This window comes from Nicotiana tomentosiformis, chromosome 12 (assembly GCF_000390325.3).
Source record: "Nicotiana tomentosiformis chromosome 12, ASM39032v3, whole genome shotgun sequence".
Lineage (NCBI taxonomy): Eukaryota > Viridiplantae > Streptophyta > Magnoliopsida > Solanales > Solanaceae > Nicotiana > Nicotiana tomentosiformis.
In genome coordinates, this window is record NC_090823.1 from 99,169,750 (window position 1) to 99,190,488 (window position 20,739).

General features: G+C 39.3%; 2 protein-coding genes across 2 annotated transcripts; both read left to right on the top strand.

The window, feature by feature from the left end:
• The first annotated feature begins 7,671 nt into the window (after positions 1 to 7,671).
• On the top strand, positions 7,672 to 13,060 carry LOC104105212 (ornithine transcarbamylase, chloroplastic-like). Its single transcript, XM_009613464.4, has 5 exons — positions 7,672 to 7,980; positions 10,066 to 10,400; positions 11,014 to 11,145; positions 11,495 to 11,770; positions 12,619 to 13,060. Exons 1-5 carry the CDS (start codon positions 7,767 to 7,769, stop codon positions 12,799 to 12,801), a joined length of 1,140 nt encoding a protein of 379 aa, XP_009611759.1. The 5' UTR covers positions 7,672 to 7,766; the 3' UTR covers positions 12,802 to 13,060.
• Positions 13,061 to 14,260: 1,200 nt separating this feature from the next.
• Positions 14,261 to 19,352, top strand: LOC104105214 (proteasome subunit alpha type-1-A-like). Its single transcript, XM_009613465.4, has 2 exons — positions 14,261 to 14,777; positions 18,675 to 19,352. The coding sequence occupies exons 1-2, from the start codon at positions 14,427 to 14,429 to the stop codon at positions 19,143 to 19,145; spliced, it is 822 nt and encodes a 273-aa protein (XP_009611760.1). The 5' UTR covers positions 14,261 to 14,426; the 3' UTR covers positions 19,146 to 19,352.
• The last annotated feature ends 1,387 nt before the right edge of the window (positions 19,353 to 20,739 follow it).

Sequence of the window (20,739 nt, forward strand, 5' to 3'; positions counted from 1 at the left end):
CTCCCGTATTGAATTGATGGAAAGATGATGAAATCATGTGTCTTGTAGCCTCCAATGCTCTCCCAAAGCTTCCAAGGTCAAAAGTCCTCTAAAATTTGTATTTTTGATATATTTATACCATGTAGGAACGGACCCGGACGAAACTATCCTTTCCAAGCCAAAGTGGAAAAAGTTGGGCGAGAAAATACACTATCGCGACACACCAAGCGGCGCACCATGTGCCGCATTAGTGAAAAAATTCAGAGGCCTATTTTTTTTCACTTTGCAGGAATTTTGCATTAGTGCCCCGTGCCCCGCTAAGCAGAGCGCAACGCGGTACTGCAATTTTTCTAGAGTAATATTTTTTTCTCACTTTTTGACTTCTAGACTTGGTCTTCGACCCCTGAACATTATCACGGCTTAATTTGTTGGTCTTCTACTCAGATTTGAAAGCTCCAAATTATCCATTTTAGCCCCGAACTTGCTTCTTCACTTGGAATCAAATCCTACACAACATAACACACATAATAAGTATAAAATACTAGCAATTAGGCTCAAATACTATAAAAGTATAGTAATTAGAGTGTAAAGTGTAGCTAAACCATGAGTTCCTAGCCTACCATCAATCACTAGTGTTAAAGGGTCCAAATTCAAAAAAGTATACGTAGTTGCCATTTAAGCCAAGTGTAACACTAGAGTTAGTTCCAAAAAGATTCAAGATGTCGGACATACCGAAGTACGTTGGGACTTCGGATCCACTGGAGCACATCACCACCTACAACACGACGGTGAAGGGAAACGATTTGGCTCAACATAAGATCGAGTCGGTTCTGTTGAAAAAGTTCCAAGGACCATTGGTCCTGTGTCTAGGGGACTCGGAGGCGGACTACGTGATGAGGGAAGTACATGAAGAAGTTTGCGGGAATCATTCTGGTGCAGACTCATTAGTTCTAAAGTTAATCAAGGCAGTTTACTACTGACCCCGGATGGAGCAGGATGTAAAGGCATTTATTCGAAAATATGACAAATATTAACGTCATGCATAGTTGGTGAACCAACTAGCAAAACATTTGCATTCGGTGTTGTCCTCGTGACCATTCATGAAATGAGGGATGGACATAGTTGGTCCTCTACCACCGGGCCCCGAAAAGGTAAGATTTCTTTTAGTTTTAACTAATTACTTCACTAAATGGGGTGAAGCAGGTCCTTACCAAAAGATCGGTGAATGCGAAGTGGTCGACTTCATATGGGACCACATAATCTGTCGATTTGGAATACCGAAGGAAATTGCTTGTGACAACGGCCGCAGTTCATAGATTCAAAAGTCACAACGTTTTTGGAAGGGTTAAAAATCAAGAGAATTACGTCTTCACAGTACCACCCAAGTGCCAACGAACAGGCGGAATCAACCAAAAAGGCAATTATTCAAAGCTTTAAGAAGAAGTTAGAAGATGTTAAGGGCAAGTAGCCCAATGAGCTACCGGGAGTTCTATGGGAATATCGGACAACGACGAAGTCGAGCACGAGAGAAACACCCTTCTCACTTGTGTACGACGCGTAGGCTTTGATACCGGTAGAAGTTGGGGAGCCGACTTTAAGGTTTTCCCGAGCAAACGAAGAGGCAACTAGTGAAGTATTGCTGGACTTGCTCGATGAACACCGGGACTTGGCATACGTAAGGATGGTGGCTCAAAAGCAAAGGATGGAAAGATATTATAATCGCAGGGCCAATCTACGCTATTTCAAAGTAGGAGATATGGTTTTGAGGAAGGTGACTCAAAGCACTCGGGAAGTTAACGTCGTTTGGGGCCAATGTGGGAAGGTCCTTACTATGTTTTAGCTATCACCGGTAAGTGATCATATGAGTTGGAAAATCAAGACGGAGTCAAATTGCCTAGTAATTGGAACATGACTCACCTCAAAATTTTTTATTGCTGATGGTTCCTACCAATACTGAAAGTATGTGCTGCACTCTTTTTTCCTTCGTCCAATTTTTGTCCCAATCGGGTTTTTCTGGCAAGGTTTTTAATGAGGCAGCAACAAAAATCATATTACGAAGGAAGCGTCATCGGAAAAGGTAAGACCTTTAACTATCACGACACTAAAACTTTCACATCGATGATAAACAGCTATATGGATGGTTAAATCGATGGTAAGCCTTGCCTTCCATTATTAAAAAAGGATTATTTAACCGTTCACAAGTTGTCTCCACCGATAAAGCAACAATCTGGGTACAAGATTTCTAGTGTTCGAATTCGCATGCTTCACATTCAAACACTGGAGGGGGGGATAGTATCTGATCCGGCACCAGGAGTGCGAAAACCGGGGACTGCGAGAACCGGGATCAATGTTTCATCTAGACCATGGACTGCATGATCAGCCTCGTAGAAATAAGTTGTACAAGTTAGCCACATGTATTGACAATTCTATTTACTTAAGCAAATAAATGCTTATGTACTTTTGAAAACAAAGGGAATAAAACAAAGTCCTTTTTATTTTTATCTTATTTCTTGTCTGCATGATGAATTAATTTTATTGTTTGAAAGTTAACAAAAATTTCAAATGCTTATCCCGGAATGAACATGATATGTCCTCTTCAAGAGCACCGTAAACATAAGAGTCCACTCTTATGAAATCCTCATAGTAAATGGTAGATTCTGGAAGAGTTTATACCCAGAATCAAAAGCTATCGGATGAAAAAATATACCTGAAGCTTTAATCAATTAGACATAAAAATGATATTTTTGCACAATACTTTAGCAAAAAATTCTTTTATTGAAGTGCCAAACTCAAAAAAAGTTTGGCATAATTACAAAAAAGAAAAGAAAAAGAAAAGAAAAATCATACATCATTCGTGCCGCCAGAACCCGAAGGAGGAGGAGAAGGCGGATCCACTGCCGGTTCGGGGCCTTCAACTTCTTCAGTCTCCCATTCGATTCCCGAATACTCAGAACTAGTATTCGAGGAGTCAGTCGCAGTGGGCCAAGCAGGAAGGTTTTCATGAGCGGATAACTCCAGTTCCCGGACCTGGGCAATGCAATCATCTATATTGGCGATACACACTTTGGCCTCCTCAAAGGTCTTTCTCTTCATATGATATATAACATAGGTCTTCTCGAAGATAAGGGAATCCTCTTAATCTTGGAGTTTTGCTCGGAGATTATCGATTTTGGCCTGGGGCTCTTCTCTTTCAGACTTCATGGAGTTTAGGCGGGAGTAAAGCTCAACATTTGTAGTTGAGTGAAGTTGGTTTTGTTCCATGGCCCTCTTATGCCTCTTTTCCATTCGGACCCTCTTCTCCTTGGCAACATTTGACTCCTCGATTTTGGAGCATAAGCTAGCCTTTGCTGTAATCGAGCCTCATTCTCGTCTATCTGAGCAGCTTTTGCCTCCAGCACCGGGAGGCATGTGGCAAGCTGGTTCCTCTCTCAGCCAAAAGTTGATCCCGCTCGGCAGCAAGCCCTTGTTTATCAAGGATCAACCTTTGCAGGCCCTCAGAAGCAAGGAGGTTGGCCTAGAAAGAAAAGACTAGAATGAAGGTTACCATTGTAGAATATAAATGTCAAAAAGGATTAGAAAGAAATTAGGATGGTAACTGTGCTGCACTGTGCATTCCATTGTTTATCAGACACTCCCCGAAAAGTGAGTCCATTTTCTTCCAATCCTTCGTCAAAGCCATCGGCTTCATATAATTGGCAAGTTCCACCTGCCTGGATAGGACGTGACACTCCTTCGAGATTGAAAGAGTGGCGCTTCGCCTTCCTTGGGGATCTTGAGAAGGCATAACATATGTGCTTCCCAAGTTCCCGTGGTCAGGAGATCGGGGAGGAGAAACATCTTTTTATCGATCATCTGGTGCCGGTGGAGGTGATGCAGTTGGTACTGGTGGAGAAGGAGCAGCTAGTGTTGATGGGCGAAAGGTTGTTGGTGTAGAAGGAGCAGAAACAACAGTGGCAGAAGGAGGGGCGGTTGTTGCTTGCTCAATAGTTGAGGACATAAGAAGCCTAGGTCCGAACTCCTTGGACCAGAGACAGAAATAAGGGCCGGGAAGCGAGAGTCAGCATTCTGAACTAATCCCATTTCACCCCAAAGCGCCTGGACTTCATCTGTCGATGGGTTTTGGAGCTCTCTCGGTTGAGCGTCTGGTTGAGCTGATGAAGATCTCCTTTGAAGGGAAGCCTCTTCATCACTGGCTTCTCCTTCATCAACGAGGACCACTGTGGCCGTCTCGGATGGCGTTTTCTTCGCTCTCTTCTCTTGAGTCCCAGTCGAGAAGGAGTGATTTCTTTTCGTTTTCTTGTTCTCAGATTGGGGACTCCGAGAGGAGGCACCCTCACCGGAGACTTGAGCAAATCCACGAGCTCTACTTCGAGCGATGGCATTTAGCAACACCCTGCTGGCTTCTTCGGGGTCATCTAAGGCATCGACTTCGAGGAAGATGACAGAACCCCTCGGAAGCCCTGTATTAGACAAAAATGAAGTTAGCAATTTATTCATGAGATTTCTTGTGTCCGAACAAGGATAAAAGAAAGAAGGACTTGGCTTACCATGGTGTTTGTCCTTCCACCCGTATTTGGGAGCCATTTCCTTTCACCGCCGGGATTCTGGAGTTGTAATGTCCAGAATATTCTGACCCATTGGTCCAGACCTTGAACTCATGGAGGCTCCCAGCGGGTAGCTGAAGCAAAAGAAATAGAAAATCAGCAAAATAATAAATCATCTTTTTACGAAGAAAGGCAACAGGTAACAAAGACTTACGAAAAAGGTTCCACGACTCGGGAAAAGCTGGAGTTGTGGTCAGGATGATGTCCCTGGTAACAATAGCGACGAACCGTTCCATCCATCTGCGGTCGTTGTTGTCGTCTATGCTGGTGAGGAGAGCGTGGTGACCATACTTGCTAAAGTTTATTATTCCCCCACAGAAAATATTTGGAGAGTAAAGGTTCATTATATGTGAGAGTTAGGGTTTCCTCGGTCTCAATGCAAAATTGACGAAGGCAGGCCACCGTCCGCCATATAGATGGGCCTACTTGTGCTAAGCAGACCTGATATCGGCGGCAACACTCCAAAATTATTGGGTTGAGCCCTTCACTCTACCCCAAAGAGAATGTACCCACGGTAAATTGATACGTATAGACATACATAAACCTATAGACATACATAAACCCCTCCTTGGAGTAGGTAACTTGCTCTACCATATCTGGGGCAAGGATTTCAATATTGGTTCCGTTGCAGTCCTCCTTCACAGTTGGGATACTAGAAGGGCGAATGGAGGAGGGAAACCTGTGAACTGGCCAAAACCGGTGGCCTTGATAAGTTGCTGAAGGAGCTTTTTCTTAAAGGTCGTTTGCAGTGCTGAGTTGAAGAGGTATGATGGTGCTAATAGTTGGAGGTTCAGACTCAACTCAACCTCCTTAACTTTGTTTTTCTTCGGGCCTCCACCGAAGAAAAGACCAGTATTACCAAATAGAGGAGTGTATGAAGACATGATGATAAGAGGTTTGTAAAAGAAAAAGTTCTTGTTGAGAAAGTTGAAGGTTGTTAAAGGTTTCTAAGCAAATGCAAAGAAGAAAAAAGACTTATGAAAGTTGTGTGAGTAAAGAAGTAAAAATGATGAGTAGCAGAGAAGTTATAGACGACAAAAATCCTGGTCATGATTACCTCAAAAACCGACAAAAATATTTATTGTATCGTGGGGAAACACGTGTTCGGGCTTTTAAATGCAAGAAGACGTGCGTCCTTTCAAGTGTCAGAGACTGTTCAGGAACTTTTCCGTCAAGCAAGGAATCTTCACCTACTTGCTCGTAATACTAAGTTGCGTCACTGAAAAGTAGGGGGACTATATGTTATGGGATAAAATTGGTTGATAACAGGTGGTCGAATGGTAAGATGATACGTGGAACCAAAGATAGACAAAGGACGAGTCGAGAAACAATTAGTACCTAATGCGACGCGTGTGACCGATACCGGATGGATTCTGAATGGAACGTAGTCGGCGGTAGAAGTTCAAAGATTTTCCATCGGACAACATTCAATGAGGGAATATTTGCTAGCGTTAAATGAGCAACCGTTACAGAGAATATTTGCGTTCAAGGCCTGCCGTTACATATTCATCAATGACACTTTTATTCTCATTTAAGGAGAGTTTGATCCTAGTATCTTGTTTCCCTAGGTAGAGCTATACATAGTGGGGTTAACAGCCATTATAGGACATGAAATATTCTGCACACAAAAGCTATATTTTACTATTATGTTCTCAATCTAATAGCCTTTTCATTGCTTTATCATTATTTTCTCTTATGCTCTCGAAAACGCTGAGTTCGGAATCAGGCTTGTTATCTTCTTTAATTTGAGTCGTTCAATCTTAAATTTAGTTCTATTTCTTTATCATTTTTTGGGTCAAATCGATTCGCTTGTCTATAAACCACGTTACAAATTCAACTATATTGTTTTACGGGTAAATATCCATCGCAAGGCAAATTAGAACAGGCCGAGCACATATCCTTGGTGTAACCCCATAAGAACTGGAAAATGCTCCGATTCCTCCCACTATCCTGGCTCGAGTCTTAGCTCCATCATACATATCCTTAATAACCTTAATGTATGCTACCGAAACATCTTTTACCTCTAGGCAACTCCAAAGAATCTCCCTAGGGCATGTCTAGCTAAGTTCTCTACATTAAATCCCCACGTTTAGTTAACTAGGATATACTAACATATTGAACTTAACTTTTTTATGTGGTAAAGTTAACTCTACCACACAAGAAAAAACCGCCGGCGTATTGCGATGGATTTTCTGATTCACGTTTTCTATCAGTTTTGCAACATTGTTGTATCTTCGTTAGGGATTAACTAATTAATGAGTGTCAAATGAAATATAAGTACCAAGTGTCCCCGGTAAAAATAACAGGGAGCCAAATAAAAAAAAAGCACTTTGCACATATTCGAAATCACATTCGAATCTTTAAATGGAACTGTGAATATTTGCAGACTATCTTGTATTTTTTTTACTTCGCATTTCTTTTTTATACGATTGATTGCCTTATTCTTCCAATCTATCGGTTCATTGAATGACTCTTGGATAATTAAATTGATAAGAATTGTTTCGACTAACTTCTTCCAAAAAATTAATAAGTCTTGTCGCAAATCAGAAGAATGTTTAACCGAGCTTTTCTTTGGTTGCAAAATGTCTAAAAACAATGAAAACGAAATAAAATAAGAGAAGGTATGATTTTTTTCCTTTAGAAATACTTTAACCTTAGCTCTAATGTTTCTTCTTTTATTTTTAATTAAAGAAAACAACTAGCGGTTGATGTCAAGTTCCTAAAGTTGATAAGTGAGAATAGTTTTTAGTGGTAAGCGTCACTCTCTTTCATAGTGATCCTATCTTGTTTGGAACATTCTTTGGTAAGTTTTTATCTTATCTTATTTTGGGAATTACTTTTGGTATCGCTTTCTTCTTTGCTCCTCTTTTTCTGCTTTGATTGTTACGGAAGTACAAATTGAAGCTATCTCATATTAGATTTTCGATTTAAGAGATAACAATGCTTTTTATTTTTAAAAATAATTTAATTTTAAAATTTTTTATTTTTCTTTATAAAATAATTTATAATTATATAAATTTATACTATAATTTATTTTAAATTACAAGTTTCAAACATAAATGTTCAAATTCTTTCCCTTGACGTAGCTAAAAAATCTAGGCTTGAATAGGGTTTAATATTGTCATTAACAAACACTGCTACACCAAACTTACCAAATTACTCTCTGTTTTACTCAGCAAAACGATGGCGGCCATTTTTTCTCAGCTACCCTCTCTCCGGTCACCGGAAACCCTCTCTTCCTTCTCCTCCGTCTCTACTCTCTCTCACTCCGGCAAGCAATCGTCGCACTTCTCCGGCGTAATCGCGCCTTCTCCGGTCACATTTCCGGCTACTCGTCAACGCATCTCATGCCAAATCAGCTCTTCAGCTACATTTCCTTCCTCCGTCATTGCAAATGGTCCGCTCCATTTCCTCGAATTTTTAAATGTTTTTGTGTTTAATTTGAAGTTTTTGCCGTTGAAATTGTTTATTTCATTCATTTTTTAATGCGGGGCTTTTTTTAAAACTTGGAACGTGTAGTCACACGCAGAACATTTCATTTCAATTTTAGGGATACTTTTGCATTGACTTAATTGAGTTAAGTTCTGTGATGTATATTTACACAATCAAGTCATGTATTAGGCAATTACCTGTAAATCTCTATGATAGGCAGTAATCAGTGGCGTACTGAGTATTTTGTGTAAGCGGTGTCACTTAAAAAAGCTAACAAATGATTTTTTTTTTTTAACTATAACACCAAACTCAGTGATAAGCTTTGTCTTCGACACACTCGGGGAAACATTTGGTGTGTAAGACCTTTAGAATATTATTAAGAAATTATTTATAATAAAAAGGTAAGAAAAATGCCTAGACTAAGCATATGTAGAGAATCGAACTCAGGACTCACATTAGCATAAAGAACTGTGTTAACAACAGACTAGAGCACCTCACTTGTTCAAGTGGTGTAACTGTAATGGAAATTATCTGTTATTTCTCTTTTAATTTTTCATTTATACATATATTTAGTGACTTTTTTCCCTTGAAGCAGTGCCACGTGACACCTCTTGAAACCACGTGTATCGCCCCTGGCAGTAATAGGTATCCTGATAAAAATAGTAAGTAACCTACTGTCATAGGTTAGATTACATTGGTAGTGTAAAAAATCTTTACACTGTTAGTGTGTATAGCTTAAATCATACTCTATTTAATTTACTTGTCGAAAACTCATGTTCTGGTGGAACTTTGTCTAAGAGGGATATTGTTGCTTGTCCTCATATATTGTCTAGGAAGTCGAATTTTATCATGCACATTGGATGATTAACCTGATTGAGCTTGTATGCTTTCTACTTCATTTCTTATTGGGTGTGTTTTTGGTAGATGCAAAATAAATTCCTCGCTAATAATTTTTGTTGATTAAATCAATTTCACGAGTTTGGTTACATTGAGTTTTTGAAAATGTTTTCTCCAAGGAAAATATTCTCCGCCAAAAGAGTGAAAAATGACTTGTGTTACTTGTGTACATAAGTCGTTTTTCCTTTAAAGGCATCCCAACTCATATGCCACATCACTCGCTCCAACCAACATATAGACATTGGTATTTATCTTTAATACTCTGAATGATGACCGGAACATTATCGTCATATGCTACCTCTGCACCGTAAGATTACCCGCCTAGTTTTAGTCTTTTATAGCCAGTCAAACACTACAAAATGTCCAAACAATAATCTATTTCCCAAAATAAAACATATTATAAGATAATTCCATGGAGGCATTTTAATTTGTACCAAACTCACGCTTAGTTAGTTCGTCTGCCTTTTCACCTTTTTGGTATTTACAGTTGCTTCATAGTAATTAGTATTGGAGTTGAAATAATCGCTAAACACCAGGCATGTTTTGTTTAAAATTGTTGACATATTCTAGTTTTAACCTATGTTACTCGAACTCTTCAATAATGTTGTTGGGTGCGTGTCGGATCCTCCAAATTTAGTGCATTTTTAAAGGATCCGACACGGGTACGGTAACATTTTTGAAGAGTCCGAGCAACATAGGTTTTAACTGTCTTCCTGTCGTGGAGTGAGTAATTAAAAATTTGTTATTACTGATTTGGTTAAGAAAAGACATATTTTGCTACATGGACATTTGTATTGTCTATTGTAAATGTGGCTGATTGGCCAGTTTATGAGGAGTTATCTGCCAGTATTTAAAAAACTTGAGGTTTATAAAACAGATTGGTTTGACAAGGATAAAGTGTAAATAACATATGAATTTGAAGAACCAACATGTAATTTTCTACAATTTTCAGAACATGAATGCTAAGAAAAGTGATATAAAGCTTCTCATAGGAAAAATGCAAATTTGTTAAAAGAGCATGTCTGCTGATGATTTAATGATGGGGTAGATGTGATCTGAACATGCTCACTAATCATGTGTTAAGTACAAGTTCTTATCATAGTCTGTTGAAGATGGATATTTTTAACATGTCTTCTTAAGTTTTCTATTCCAGCAACTGCCAATCAGAAGGACTTTCTACACATCAGTGATTTTGACAAAGCCACTATTTTGAACATCTTGGATAGAGCTAGAGAGGTTAAAGAGTTGCTAAAATCAGGAGAGAGGACGTATCTCCCATTCACGGGTAAAACTATGGCAATGATTTTTGCTAAGCCTTCCATGAGGACACGGATTTCTTTCGAGACAGGGTTTTTCTTGCTTGGAGGCCATGCGATATATTTGGGACCAGATGACATACAGATGGGTAAACGGGAAGAAACTCGTGATGTTGCTCGTGTTCTTTCTCGCTATAATGACATCATTATGGCGAGAGTTTTTGCTCATCAGGTATGCTGGTGAGTTTTCTGTTGTGACTTTTTCCTGGTGCTTGGTTAGAATTAAGGCTTATAAGAAGCATTGCATAACAGATATATTTGTTGTAGCGTTACAGCTATCAAGTCTGCATTTTTGCATCTTCATTTAAAGCCGCTCTTGGCAACTCCATATAATAGTTGAAAGAAATATTTTCTTCATTTTCCCCGGGGGCAGTTAGGAGGAGGTAGGGGATGGCGTACATAGAAGACCCATTTATATTTGATGGCCCTACATTTGTTGTTATGATTAAATCTCTGATGACATTTGGCTCCACAGACATAAACTGTCTTTTCTTTTCTTTGTTCCTTTTTCTCTAGGTTTACAATGACGCAAACCGTCAAGATGCTCTTGAACCTAGTTTTATTACTGCAGCTTACAGATATGGCAGTTTGATGATGTTGCTGTGCTTTTCTCAGAAAGTTAATTGAGTGGATAGCAGTTCATGTCTAAATATTCTTTAGGCATTGCTTAAATAGAAATGTAGACCAAGTTATCTGTTCACTGAGTTTAGGAAAATCTCCCCCCTTTCTTTCATTCCCACTGCAAATCAAATATTGGTATCAATTGTATTTCATGTGTTTTGTAGGACATTCTTGATCTAGCTAAATATGCAACTGTGCCTGTGATCAATGGCCTCACAGACTATAACCATCCTTGTCAAATTATGGCTGATGCCCTTACAATGGTCGAACATGTCGGTCAGCTGGAAGGAACTAAGGTTAGTTTTTTTTTTTTTTAGTTTTCTTGATGAAGCAATTACGTTTTATTTATATGCACCCAGAAGATGCAAAAAGAGTACATCTCAATCAAGAGGCATTACAACTCCTTTATATAGTCTCACCTTCCACTTCTAAATAGAACACAATGAGCATAGAAAATCCAAAAAGTGATCTATATTGTCTACATTGTTCTTACCAACAAAAGGGATTCATTAAACATCTAACCTTGAGGGTGGATGTGGAATTGAAACACCTCAAAACATCTCAGATTTCTTTTAAATAATCTCAAACATGTTTTGTGTATTGGTAATTCGATTTCAATAACCTAGTGGTGGCTGCATATTCCAGGTCGTCTATGTTGGAGATGGAAATAACATAGTGCATTCCTGGCTGCTATTGGCGTCAGTGATTCCTTTTCACTTTGTTTGTGCCTGCCCCAAAGGTTTTGAACCTGATCAGGAAACAGTTGAGAAAGCACGACAGGCTGGAGTCAGCAAAATTGAGATAACTAATGATCCAAAGGAAGCCGTTAGAGGCGCTGATGTTGTCTATGCAGATGTCTGGGCCAGCATGGGACAAAAGGAAGAAGCTGCACATCGCCTTCAAGTCTTTCAAGGATTCCAGGTAGGAGCATGAGAAATGGCTCTTATGATCTAGTCAGCTTGTACAAGTAGGAGAATTAAATACCTATTTCAACCTAACACGAAATAACTTGGCAGAGAGCTCAATACATTGGCAATTTAGGAGGTTTCAAAAAATACGTCTTGCTATCACTATCAAGCTATTGTAGCAAGGTTGACTTTATTGAGGGTTTATGAAAATATTATGCGGGGAGTTAATGAACTGCTCCAAATGGTCTTCTATTTAACATTTCTGGCCACTGGGATCCAGGTTTCTAGGAGCCAGTTTATCCTTTATTGTTGGGGTGGTTGGGGAGTTATCCGAACTTTCTGGAACTTTAATGGGGCGGTGCTCACTGTGTAGGCACTGCTTGTGCATCAACTTCTTTGTGTACGATTAGACTTTCATATTAGTGGAAAGGTAGAGACCTGAATCATATTTCTTTTAATATGAAAAAGCAAGGTTGCAACATATAATTAAGAGAGGGTTTGCTAGCAAGTGATACTCGGGTAATAGATAGTTGAAAAGCATCTCACTCTGATATTTTACTGTGGCTTGCTTCATAGTAAATTAAGTTCTGCAATTGTTGCCAATTCTAAGAAATTGTTTAAGATGGCTATATTTCCTGTTTTCGGGTTAGTGTGATACCCTCTCTAGTTCTGATAGACAACTTGAGAAGAATCAAAAGCAAACAATAATCTCAATCCGTTGTTTTATATTATCAAAACAAAGTTGAACTCTGCCTAACTTGTCAAAATAAACTTGTACTCCCCTATATTCAGAAGCATTTATCGATGCCACACCAACGCTGCAGCACATGCTTGACATTATGTCTTGTTATTTCTCTACAGGTGGATGAAGAACTGATGAAACTAGCTGGAAAAAAAGCGTATTTCATGCATTGTTTGCCAGCGGAAAGAGGAGTTGAAGTTACTGATGGCGTGATTGAAGCACCAAACTCCATTGTATTCCCCCAAGCTGAGAACCGGATGCATGCGCAAAATGCAATTATGCTTCATGTTCTTGGTTTGTAAATGCCCTCTTTTTGACCTAACGAAGAGCCTTGTTAGGACCAAAAAGTAAATCCTCACTCTGTTCTCCTTGAACTATATTTTTATTTGGAGCATTTTTAGAACTTAGAGACTATCTCTGTGCATATAGCTCAAGGTGTTTAGGATTCATGCTGAAATATTTTCTTTGCCATGTTACGATATTGTTATTTTATATGGAAACAAGTCCCCACAGGAAATATGGTCCCAAGGTGGGTTCCAAGGCATTGGTTGCATTGGTTAATACCATGTCTTAACTGTTAGAATGGATGTTCCAAGATACTCTTTGCATCTTGTGACATTGCCATTTCAGACCCAACAAACCAACGCTCTGGATCTCTTGAATTAGGGAGATGGTCTTTCTCATTTCGTCCTGATTTTCAAAAGCATTCTTTTACTTTTTGTCCTTGTTAGATTGCCAATCGGTCATGTCTATACATGATAAAATTAAGGAGTAGTTGGAGCTTTTCTCATCCTTCCTTTCTAAGTTGTGATTTTTGATATAGCAGAGATCGGAACGGAGCACCTGCTCATGCCAAAGAACTGCCAATATCATAATTTAGTGTTTACCACTCTTCCAAGTTTAACTTATTCCATGAGGCTTGCGGTTCATTTAGCAAAGAGACATAATGTGATCCAACATTATCACATAGATAAAGATGGTATTTTTGTGCATTCTGTTTACATCAAAATGAGTCTCGTGACTTTTTCTGGGTTGCATGTTCACGACTCTAGTCGCTAAGATATCCTAGCTTGGTATCTTTTGGCACTTGCTCATGCAGCTAAAAGAGTACCAGATAATCATGTTACTGGTTGTTTTCAGAATTTTGCATCAGTTATTATCATCTCAATACACCATTCTCCCAACTCATGATGTTTGATTCCGTGAACTAATATGCATGTAGTAAACTCAAACAGATCGGTAGAGTTGTGCAATTATAGAAAATGATTATTCACTTCGAGAAGGCAAAAAACCTCTTCACAAATGTCTTTTTGCTGAATAATTACCACATCCCCTTCAGTACTACCTTTTTGCACGGTTGCAGCAAGTAGGAAAGACTCAACTTGGAGAGATTCGAACTTGTGATACTAGAATTACACTTATAACCACTTGTAGTATAGTTTCGGGTTCCATAGAAACAACTTTTAACTCCAAACTTGTATGTGTATATATGAAAAGCAAGTGTAGATGGAGTTAGATACTTACCTTTTGAACTCACACTCTTAACTTGGAATTCATGGCGTTTTTTTAATCATCACTTCAACCTAGGTGGACTGAAAAAACACCAGCGCAAATAATAAAACTGAGAATAAGCGCAGCAACATAGAGATTAAAATCTACACATTTTGCAAATTCTGGCTATATTTTAAACAGCAGCCATAAAAGTGGCTACCTTGTGTTATGCTAATATCTTAATAGACTGGGCCGTAACTGTTTCGGCCCAAAACCGAGCTACTTTAACTGACAGTGAAGAAAGAGTGAGTAGCAGCGATAACCTCTTTCTTCAAACACTTTGCCTTGAACAGAAAGAAAACCAAAATCCATAAGCACAAAGTAAACCATTTCAGAGGGTAGAGTGTGAATCACTCAACATTGTCAGCGCGTGAAGATGTTCAGGAACCAGTACGACACCGACGTAACAACATGGTCGCCGGCGGGAAGGCTATTTCAAGTAGAGTATGCAATGGAAGCAGTAAAACAAGGATCAGCAGCAATAGGACTTCGATCGAAGACGCACGTGATTCTCGCGTGCGTCAACAAGGCTAATTCTGAGCTTTCATCTCACCAGAAGAAGATCTTTAAAGTTGATGACCATATCGGTGTTGCCATCGCCGGACTCACCGCCGACGGCCGTGTACTTTCTCGATATATGCGTTCGGAGTGTATTAATTACAGTTATTCTTATGAATCGCCGTTGCCAGTTGGTCGACTTGTTGTACAGCTCGCTGATAAAGCTCAGGTACGAAAATATTTTATCAAACCCTAATTTATACTTAGAATTGTTTTTGTTATAATGTTGTGTGTGTGTGTGTGTGTTTGTTGTTTGTTGATGAAGTGAGTTTTTGTATTTGTCTTGTGGAAATTGAGGGGTTGAGGTTTTAGTTTGGATGTTCGATTTGGTTTCTCCATCCATAGATTTGTATTGAGTAAAATGAAATGCATTTTTTTCAGCTGGAATCTGAAACTAAAATCCCTGAGGTCTACGCCTTTTCTCGGCCGTTTGCTTATTTCTTACCACTTACTGTTGTACATACTCTAAATTGCTGCTTTTTCAAAAATAAATTCTTCTTTTCAGATGAACCCTATTCTGGGGTGATGTTGAGCATTAATCCATTGAGTTTCAATACAAATATTGCTATTTGTTGCTTAAAAGCCTGAACTCTGTTTGAACTGTCTTTCAAATAAGTGCTTTCTTGTTGGTCCTCTCCATAAGTTTTACACCTATTAGATGGTGTAATGAACAGGTAAAGGAAATCCTTATTTTCTCGTTTAGAGGATTTGGACTTTCAACTGCACCCTTCAGTGTTTTGTTGTAGGGTCACAACAATTTATCATAGCCTCACACCTCGACTTTTACTCAATTTCTTTTCTCGCAAACTCATATCATTACATTTCATTTGTGTAAGAATGTTCGACTTTGTTTCTCTGAATATATATGTGAAGATGAGCCTTGTTTCTCTGAATACATTGGTGATTGTGATGCAAGCTGGCTTCTTTAGAATTATTTCACATTTTACTGAGGATCTGAAATTTTCAGAAAACCCTCTCAAATTTCGAACTGATATAGGAGTAAGGGCGTATAGACATGCATAATAAAAGAAAAACACAAACTAATATTTAGCCTGTCAGTGTTTAGTAGGACATTTGTAATAATATATTTTTAGACAAAGTGCATAAGGGGTATTCCCATAACTATTAAAGCTTGAGAGTGTGTCTTTACAAGTGTTGGAAACTCAAGGCACTTCATGTAACCCTTTCCGTTAAGTCATTGATGATGTGCCTTGCATGTGTAAGTCCATTATAATCACGCTATTCTGTTCAGTAACTTGGAGTAAGTTACATTAAAGTTACCAAGTGGAGGTTTGATAATATTTGGTAATCATTTGTAGTAGCATCAATTTACCAATTGGAGGTTTGATTACATTTAGTATATTAAGAGAAGTTCAAATGTGTCTTTTGTGGAAAAGGAACAGTATTTTGGAGAAGTTCTTTCCACAGAAGAAAGTTGGTCAACCAAAGAGCTACTTTGGGTTCAACTGATACCTGGATGTGGTTGGTAGATATCCTGGCAGTGGCACGTGCCTAAGGTCTGCCAAAGCCCTAGGTCATGAATGAAACACAAGTATTACTTTTGGATTCTTTCTTATGTCGTAGTGGATATTGATCTAAAACTTTTTATTGACATGGCTACTGCAACTTCATCATTTGAACTTTAGTACTACATTAAGTAAATGACTAGTCTTCCTTGAGTTTGGTGGTTGTGGTTGATTTAATGCTTATTGGCTTCAAAGTCTTCCACTAGCTCAAGAGTTCAAGACTGGTTCAAGGGGAAGACTAGTACATTAAGTAAATGGTTCTTTGAAGTTGCTGATATGTTCTTCTAAAAAAAAAGTGGGGGGGGGGGGGGGGGGGGGGTTGTTCCCATATACAAGGAGATATACAATTCTTTACAAATGCCATACAGTGCCATACAATTATGCACCTTGAGTGCAACTAGAATAAACGAAAAGCACAACAGTTATTTGCATTTCAATAACGAGTCATTTACAATTTGGATAATGGTTTTTCTTTGCCCAAAGTTCCTGAGTTCCTCTCCCTCCATCTAGTCTACAACTGGGGATAACATTCCATCCCCTGGTGTTGTTCCTTTTTAACTCCTTTGCTTCTAAACCCAAAAGCCTATTATAAAATGTTCAGCATCACATTCCAATATTCCATACAATTGACGTCACTTTGCTATGAAAGTTTGGGAGATAGTGGTAGAGCTAAGGGTGAGGAGGAGTGTGTCTATTTCCGAGAATCAGTTTGGGTTTATGCTGGGACGTTCGACAACAGAAGCCATCCACCTTGTTAGGAGATTGATAGAGCAGTATAGGGAGAAAAAGGACTTGCATATGGTGTTCATCGACTTAGAAAAGGCGTACGATAAAGTTTCGAGGGAGGTTTTGTGGAGATGTTTGCAGGCTAGAGGTGTACCTGTTGCCTACATTAGGTTGATTAAGGACATGTATGATGGAGTAAAGACCCGAGTGAGGACGGTGGGTGGGGACTCGGACCATTTCCCAGTTATGATGGGGTTGCATCAGGGGTCGGCACTCAGCTCTTTTTTGTTTGCTTTGACGATGGACGTACTGACGCGCCACATCTAAGGGGAGGTGTCGTGGTGCATGCTATTTGCAGATGATATTGTATTGATTGATGAGATGCGAGACGGTGTCAACGCGCAATTAGAGGTATTGAGACAGATTTTGGAATCTAAAGGTTTCAAGTTGAGCAGGACCAAGACAGAATACTTGGAGTATAAGTTCAATGGTGAGACTCAAAGAGGGGAAGGGGAGGTGAGGCTGGACTCATCCCTAGGAAAGGAAGTTTTAAGTACCTTGGGCCTATTATTCAGGGGGATGAGGAGATTGATGAATATGTCACACATCATATTGGGATGGGATGGGTGAAATGGAGACTCGTTTCCGGTGTTTTCTGTGACAAGAAGGTGCCACCGAAACTTATGGGTAAGTTCTACAAAGTGGTCAGACCAACGATGTTGTATGAGGCTGAATGTTGGCCAGTCAAGATCGCTCTTGTCCAGAAGATGAAGGTAGCAGGGATGAGGATGTTGAGATGGATGTGCGGGCATACCAGATTAGATAGGATCAGAAATGAGGTTATTCGCGACAAGGTGGGTGTGGCCTCTATTGAGGACAAGATGCGGGAAGCGCGACTTAGGTGGTTTGGTCATGTGAGAAGGAGGAGCACATACGCCCCGATGAGGAGGTGTGAGGGGTTAACATTGGAGGGCTTACGGAGAGGTAGAGGTAGGCTAAAGAAGAGGTGGGGAGAGGTGATTAGGCAAGACATGGCGCAACTTCAGCTGACCGAGGACATGACCCTTGATAGGAAGGTATGGAGGTCGAGGATTAGGATAGTAGAGTAGGTAGTCTATAGTGTTCATAACAGCAGTATTGGCACGCAATCTCGCTTTCTGTTGGTAGTAGGTTTTTATGACTAACTATTGTTTCCTTCATTGTTGATCACCTTACTATTTTTTTGTTTTTTTTTTGCTTTTATATGGCTTTTTGGTACTGTCCCTTCTTGTCTATATTTTCATTAATGTGGTGCTTCTGTTTGCCTGAGCCGAGGGTCTATTGGAAATAACCTCTCTATCCTCACAAGGTAGGGGTAAGGTCTGCGTACACACTACCCTCCCCAGACCCCACGGTGTGGGATAATACTGGGTATGTTGTTGTTGTATCAATCAGCATAGCACCCTAGAGGAGCTATTAAGTTCTTATCCTCCTCCCCACAAAAAAACAAATTTAAACAAGAAGGGGGAATAAAAGAGCTGCTGTAGTGCATTCGATGCCAAAACAGCAGTTAAAGGAAATTTCATCCGTTGCCTCCTCAATAACAGCAAATTGTCCTTTGTATTATAAGAATTTTCTGATATTTGTGTTAAGTGAACACCTTTACGGAATTGAACTCGTTTTGAAATTAGAGTTAGGACATCTAGTACCAATAATTTGTCTTCTCTTTGTTAGATTATAAATTGACATGCATATGTTGCCTACTTAACTGTCTGATTTCAAAAGGCTGATGCTTCTTTTCTGTCTACAATCTCTTGACATCTTTTTGGTGGCAGGTTTGTACCCAGCGATCCTGGAAACGACCTTATGGTGTTGGCCTGCTTGTAGGTGGGCTGGATGAATCTGGCGCTCACCTCTATTACAATTGCCCTAGTGGTAACTACTTTGAATATCAAGCTTTTGCCATTGGATCTCGTTCGCAAGCTGCAAAAACATACTTGGAGCGTAGGTTTGAGAATTTCACGGATTCTTCACGAGGAAGTCTGCTTAAGGATGCACTTTTTGCATTGAGGGAGACACTGCAAGGAGAAAAGCTGACAAGCACGAACTGTACGGTTGCTGTGGTAGGAATAGGAGAGCCTTTCCATATGTTGGATAAAGATACTATCCAAGGATTGATCACTGAATTTGAGTTAGCTGGTGAAGAAGCTCCTGCTGCAAGCACAGATGCAGCTGCTGACGCCGAATCAGCAGTACCTGAAGCAGGCGCCCCTACTGATGAAGGTGCTGCACCAATGGATATATGATGACGTTATGTTCTCCTTTGGATGTTATTCCTTCCATATGCAAAAGTTTCTTGTTAGAATATTGAGGTTTCCTTTGGGAGTGGACCATATTTTCTGGTTGGACTTTTTTGTTATGCAATTATGTTTTACTCCTTTTGCCGAAACATTTAGTGTCTCTGATCTTCGTCATAATTGTACTACATATGGGAATTTCATCAGTTGTTACCATGCGTGAACTGGTGCCAAGATTTTACTTTGTGCCTCACACTTGTGTGGGGGTTGCCCATGTTAGACAAGCGTAATTCAGGATTTTAAATCACTGTTCCACAGCTTTTCGTGATATGGACCCAGACTTAGTATTAATATATACTACTATACTTTTTTTAAAAATGTCAAATATTATGTACATAACTCGAGATGAAGATGGTGCATTTCCTTTGCGTTCAACATGGAGCCGTCCTTTCCATTAAAGATCTTTTGAACAAGTATTTTCCCCTTTATTCAAAGACAGATTCGATCCATCTTTTGTGTACTTGCGCTTTCACTGGAACATGACAGGGCAAGTTTTAAAAGGTTTACCTCTTTTGACTTTTGAGAAGTCACTAAAGTTGTCTAGGCAAGATAATTCTTGCCTGATATTCGAACAGATGATTGAAAAAAGCTCTAATTGAAAGGCTTCAAAACATAAATCCTTTTGAAAAGAAAAATCTCAAATTTGACTAAATGGAGGACAAAAAAAATTATGCAGACTGTCCTCCTGAATTTAGGTTGTGTATGGTTGAAGTTTAGCAAGGAATTTCAAGAGAAAAAAGGACCTTAACTTTTTCTGTTCATAAATACTTTTGGCAACATGACAACCTTTGACTTCACAGTTCTATAATCTTTGCCGCAGGGGTTATCCAATACATGTACTACTGGGAGGCAGGGACGAAGCTATGTATGACTAAGGGTGGTCAACTGAATACCCTTTGTCGAAAAATATAAAATATTACTTGTTATTGATTAAAAAATAGACTTTGAACACCCGTATTGAATTTTCTGGCTTCGCGTGGGTCTCCATGAAATAATCGAGGTTTGCACAAGCTGGTCCCGTTAGTAAAAGAGATTCTCAATGATTACCAATCATTGGAAAAAGGAGTAGTGAGCCAAAGAACATGGGTTTTAGGGAGAAATGTAGGGCTGGAACCTGAATTTCCTATGTTCTTACGTATCAGACCGTTTTTGCTGTATATCTACATAGATTCCTGCTGCAAGTTTCCAGAATATTACCTATAAATTTGAGAATAAGGGCCCTCCACTCCAATATTAAAGAATATCTCGAAGCAAGTTGTCTGAAGGGGATAATCTACCCTTTTTGATAATTCTGAGTGGCTTTCAGAAAGCAAACACTCAACCAAAGAGACAATGAAAGTATTTCATTTTCAGAATGATAGATACTTCACAAAACTGGTCCTAATTAACAGGACCTTTTCCCTCTATAGCAGAATTAAAAGTCTGGTTTCCCCTTTTAAACATGAGAGTGAAAAAAGTAATACGGAAAAATCAGGTAACTTTGGAAGGAAGTGTAGTTAATGAATAGATAATGAAGAAATTATCCAATAACAGTTCTTGTGTT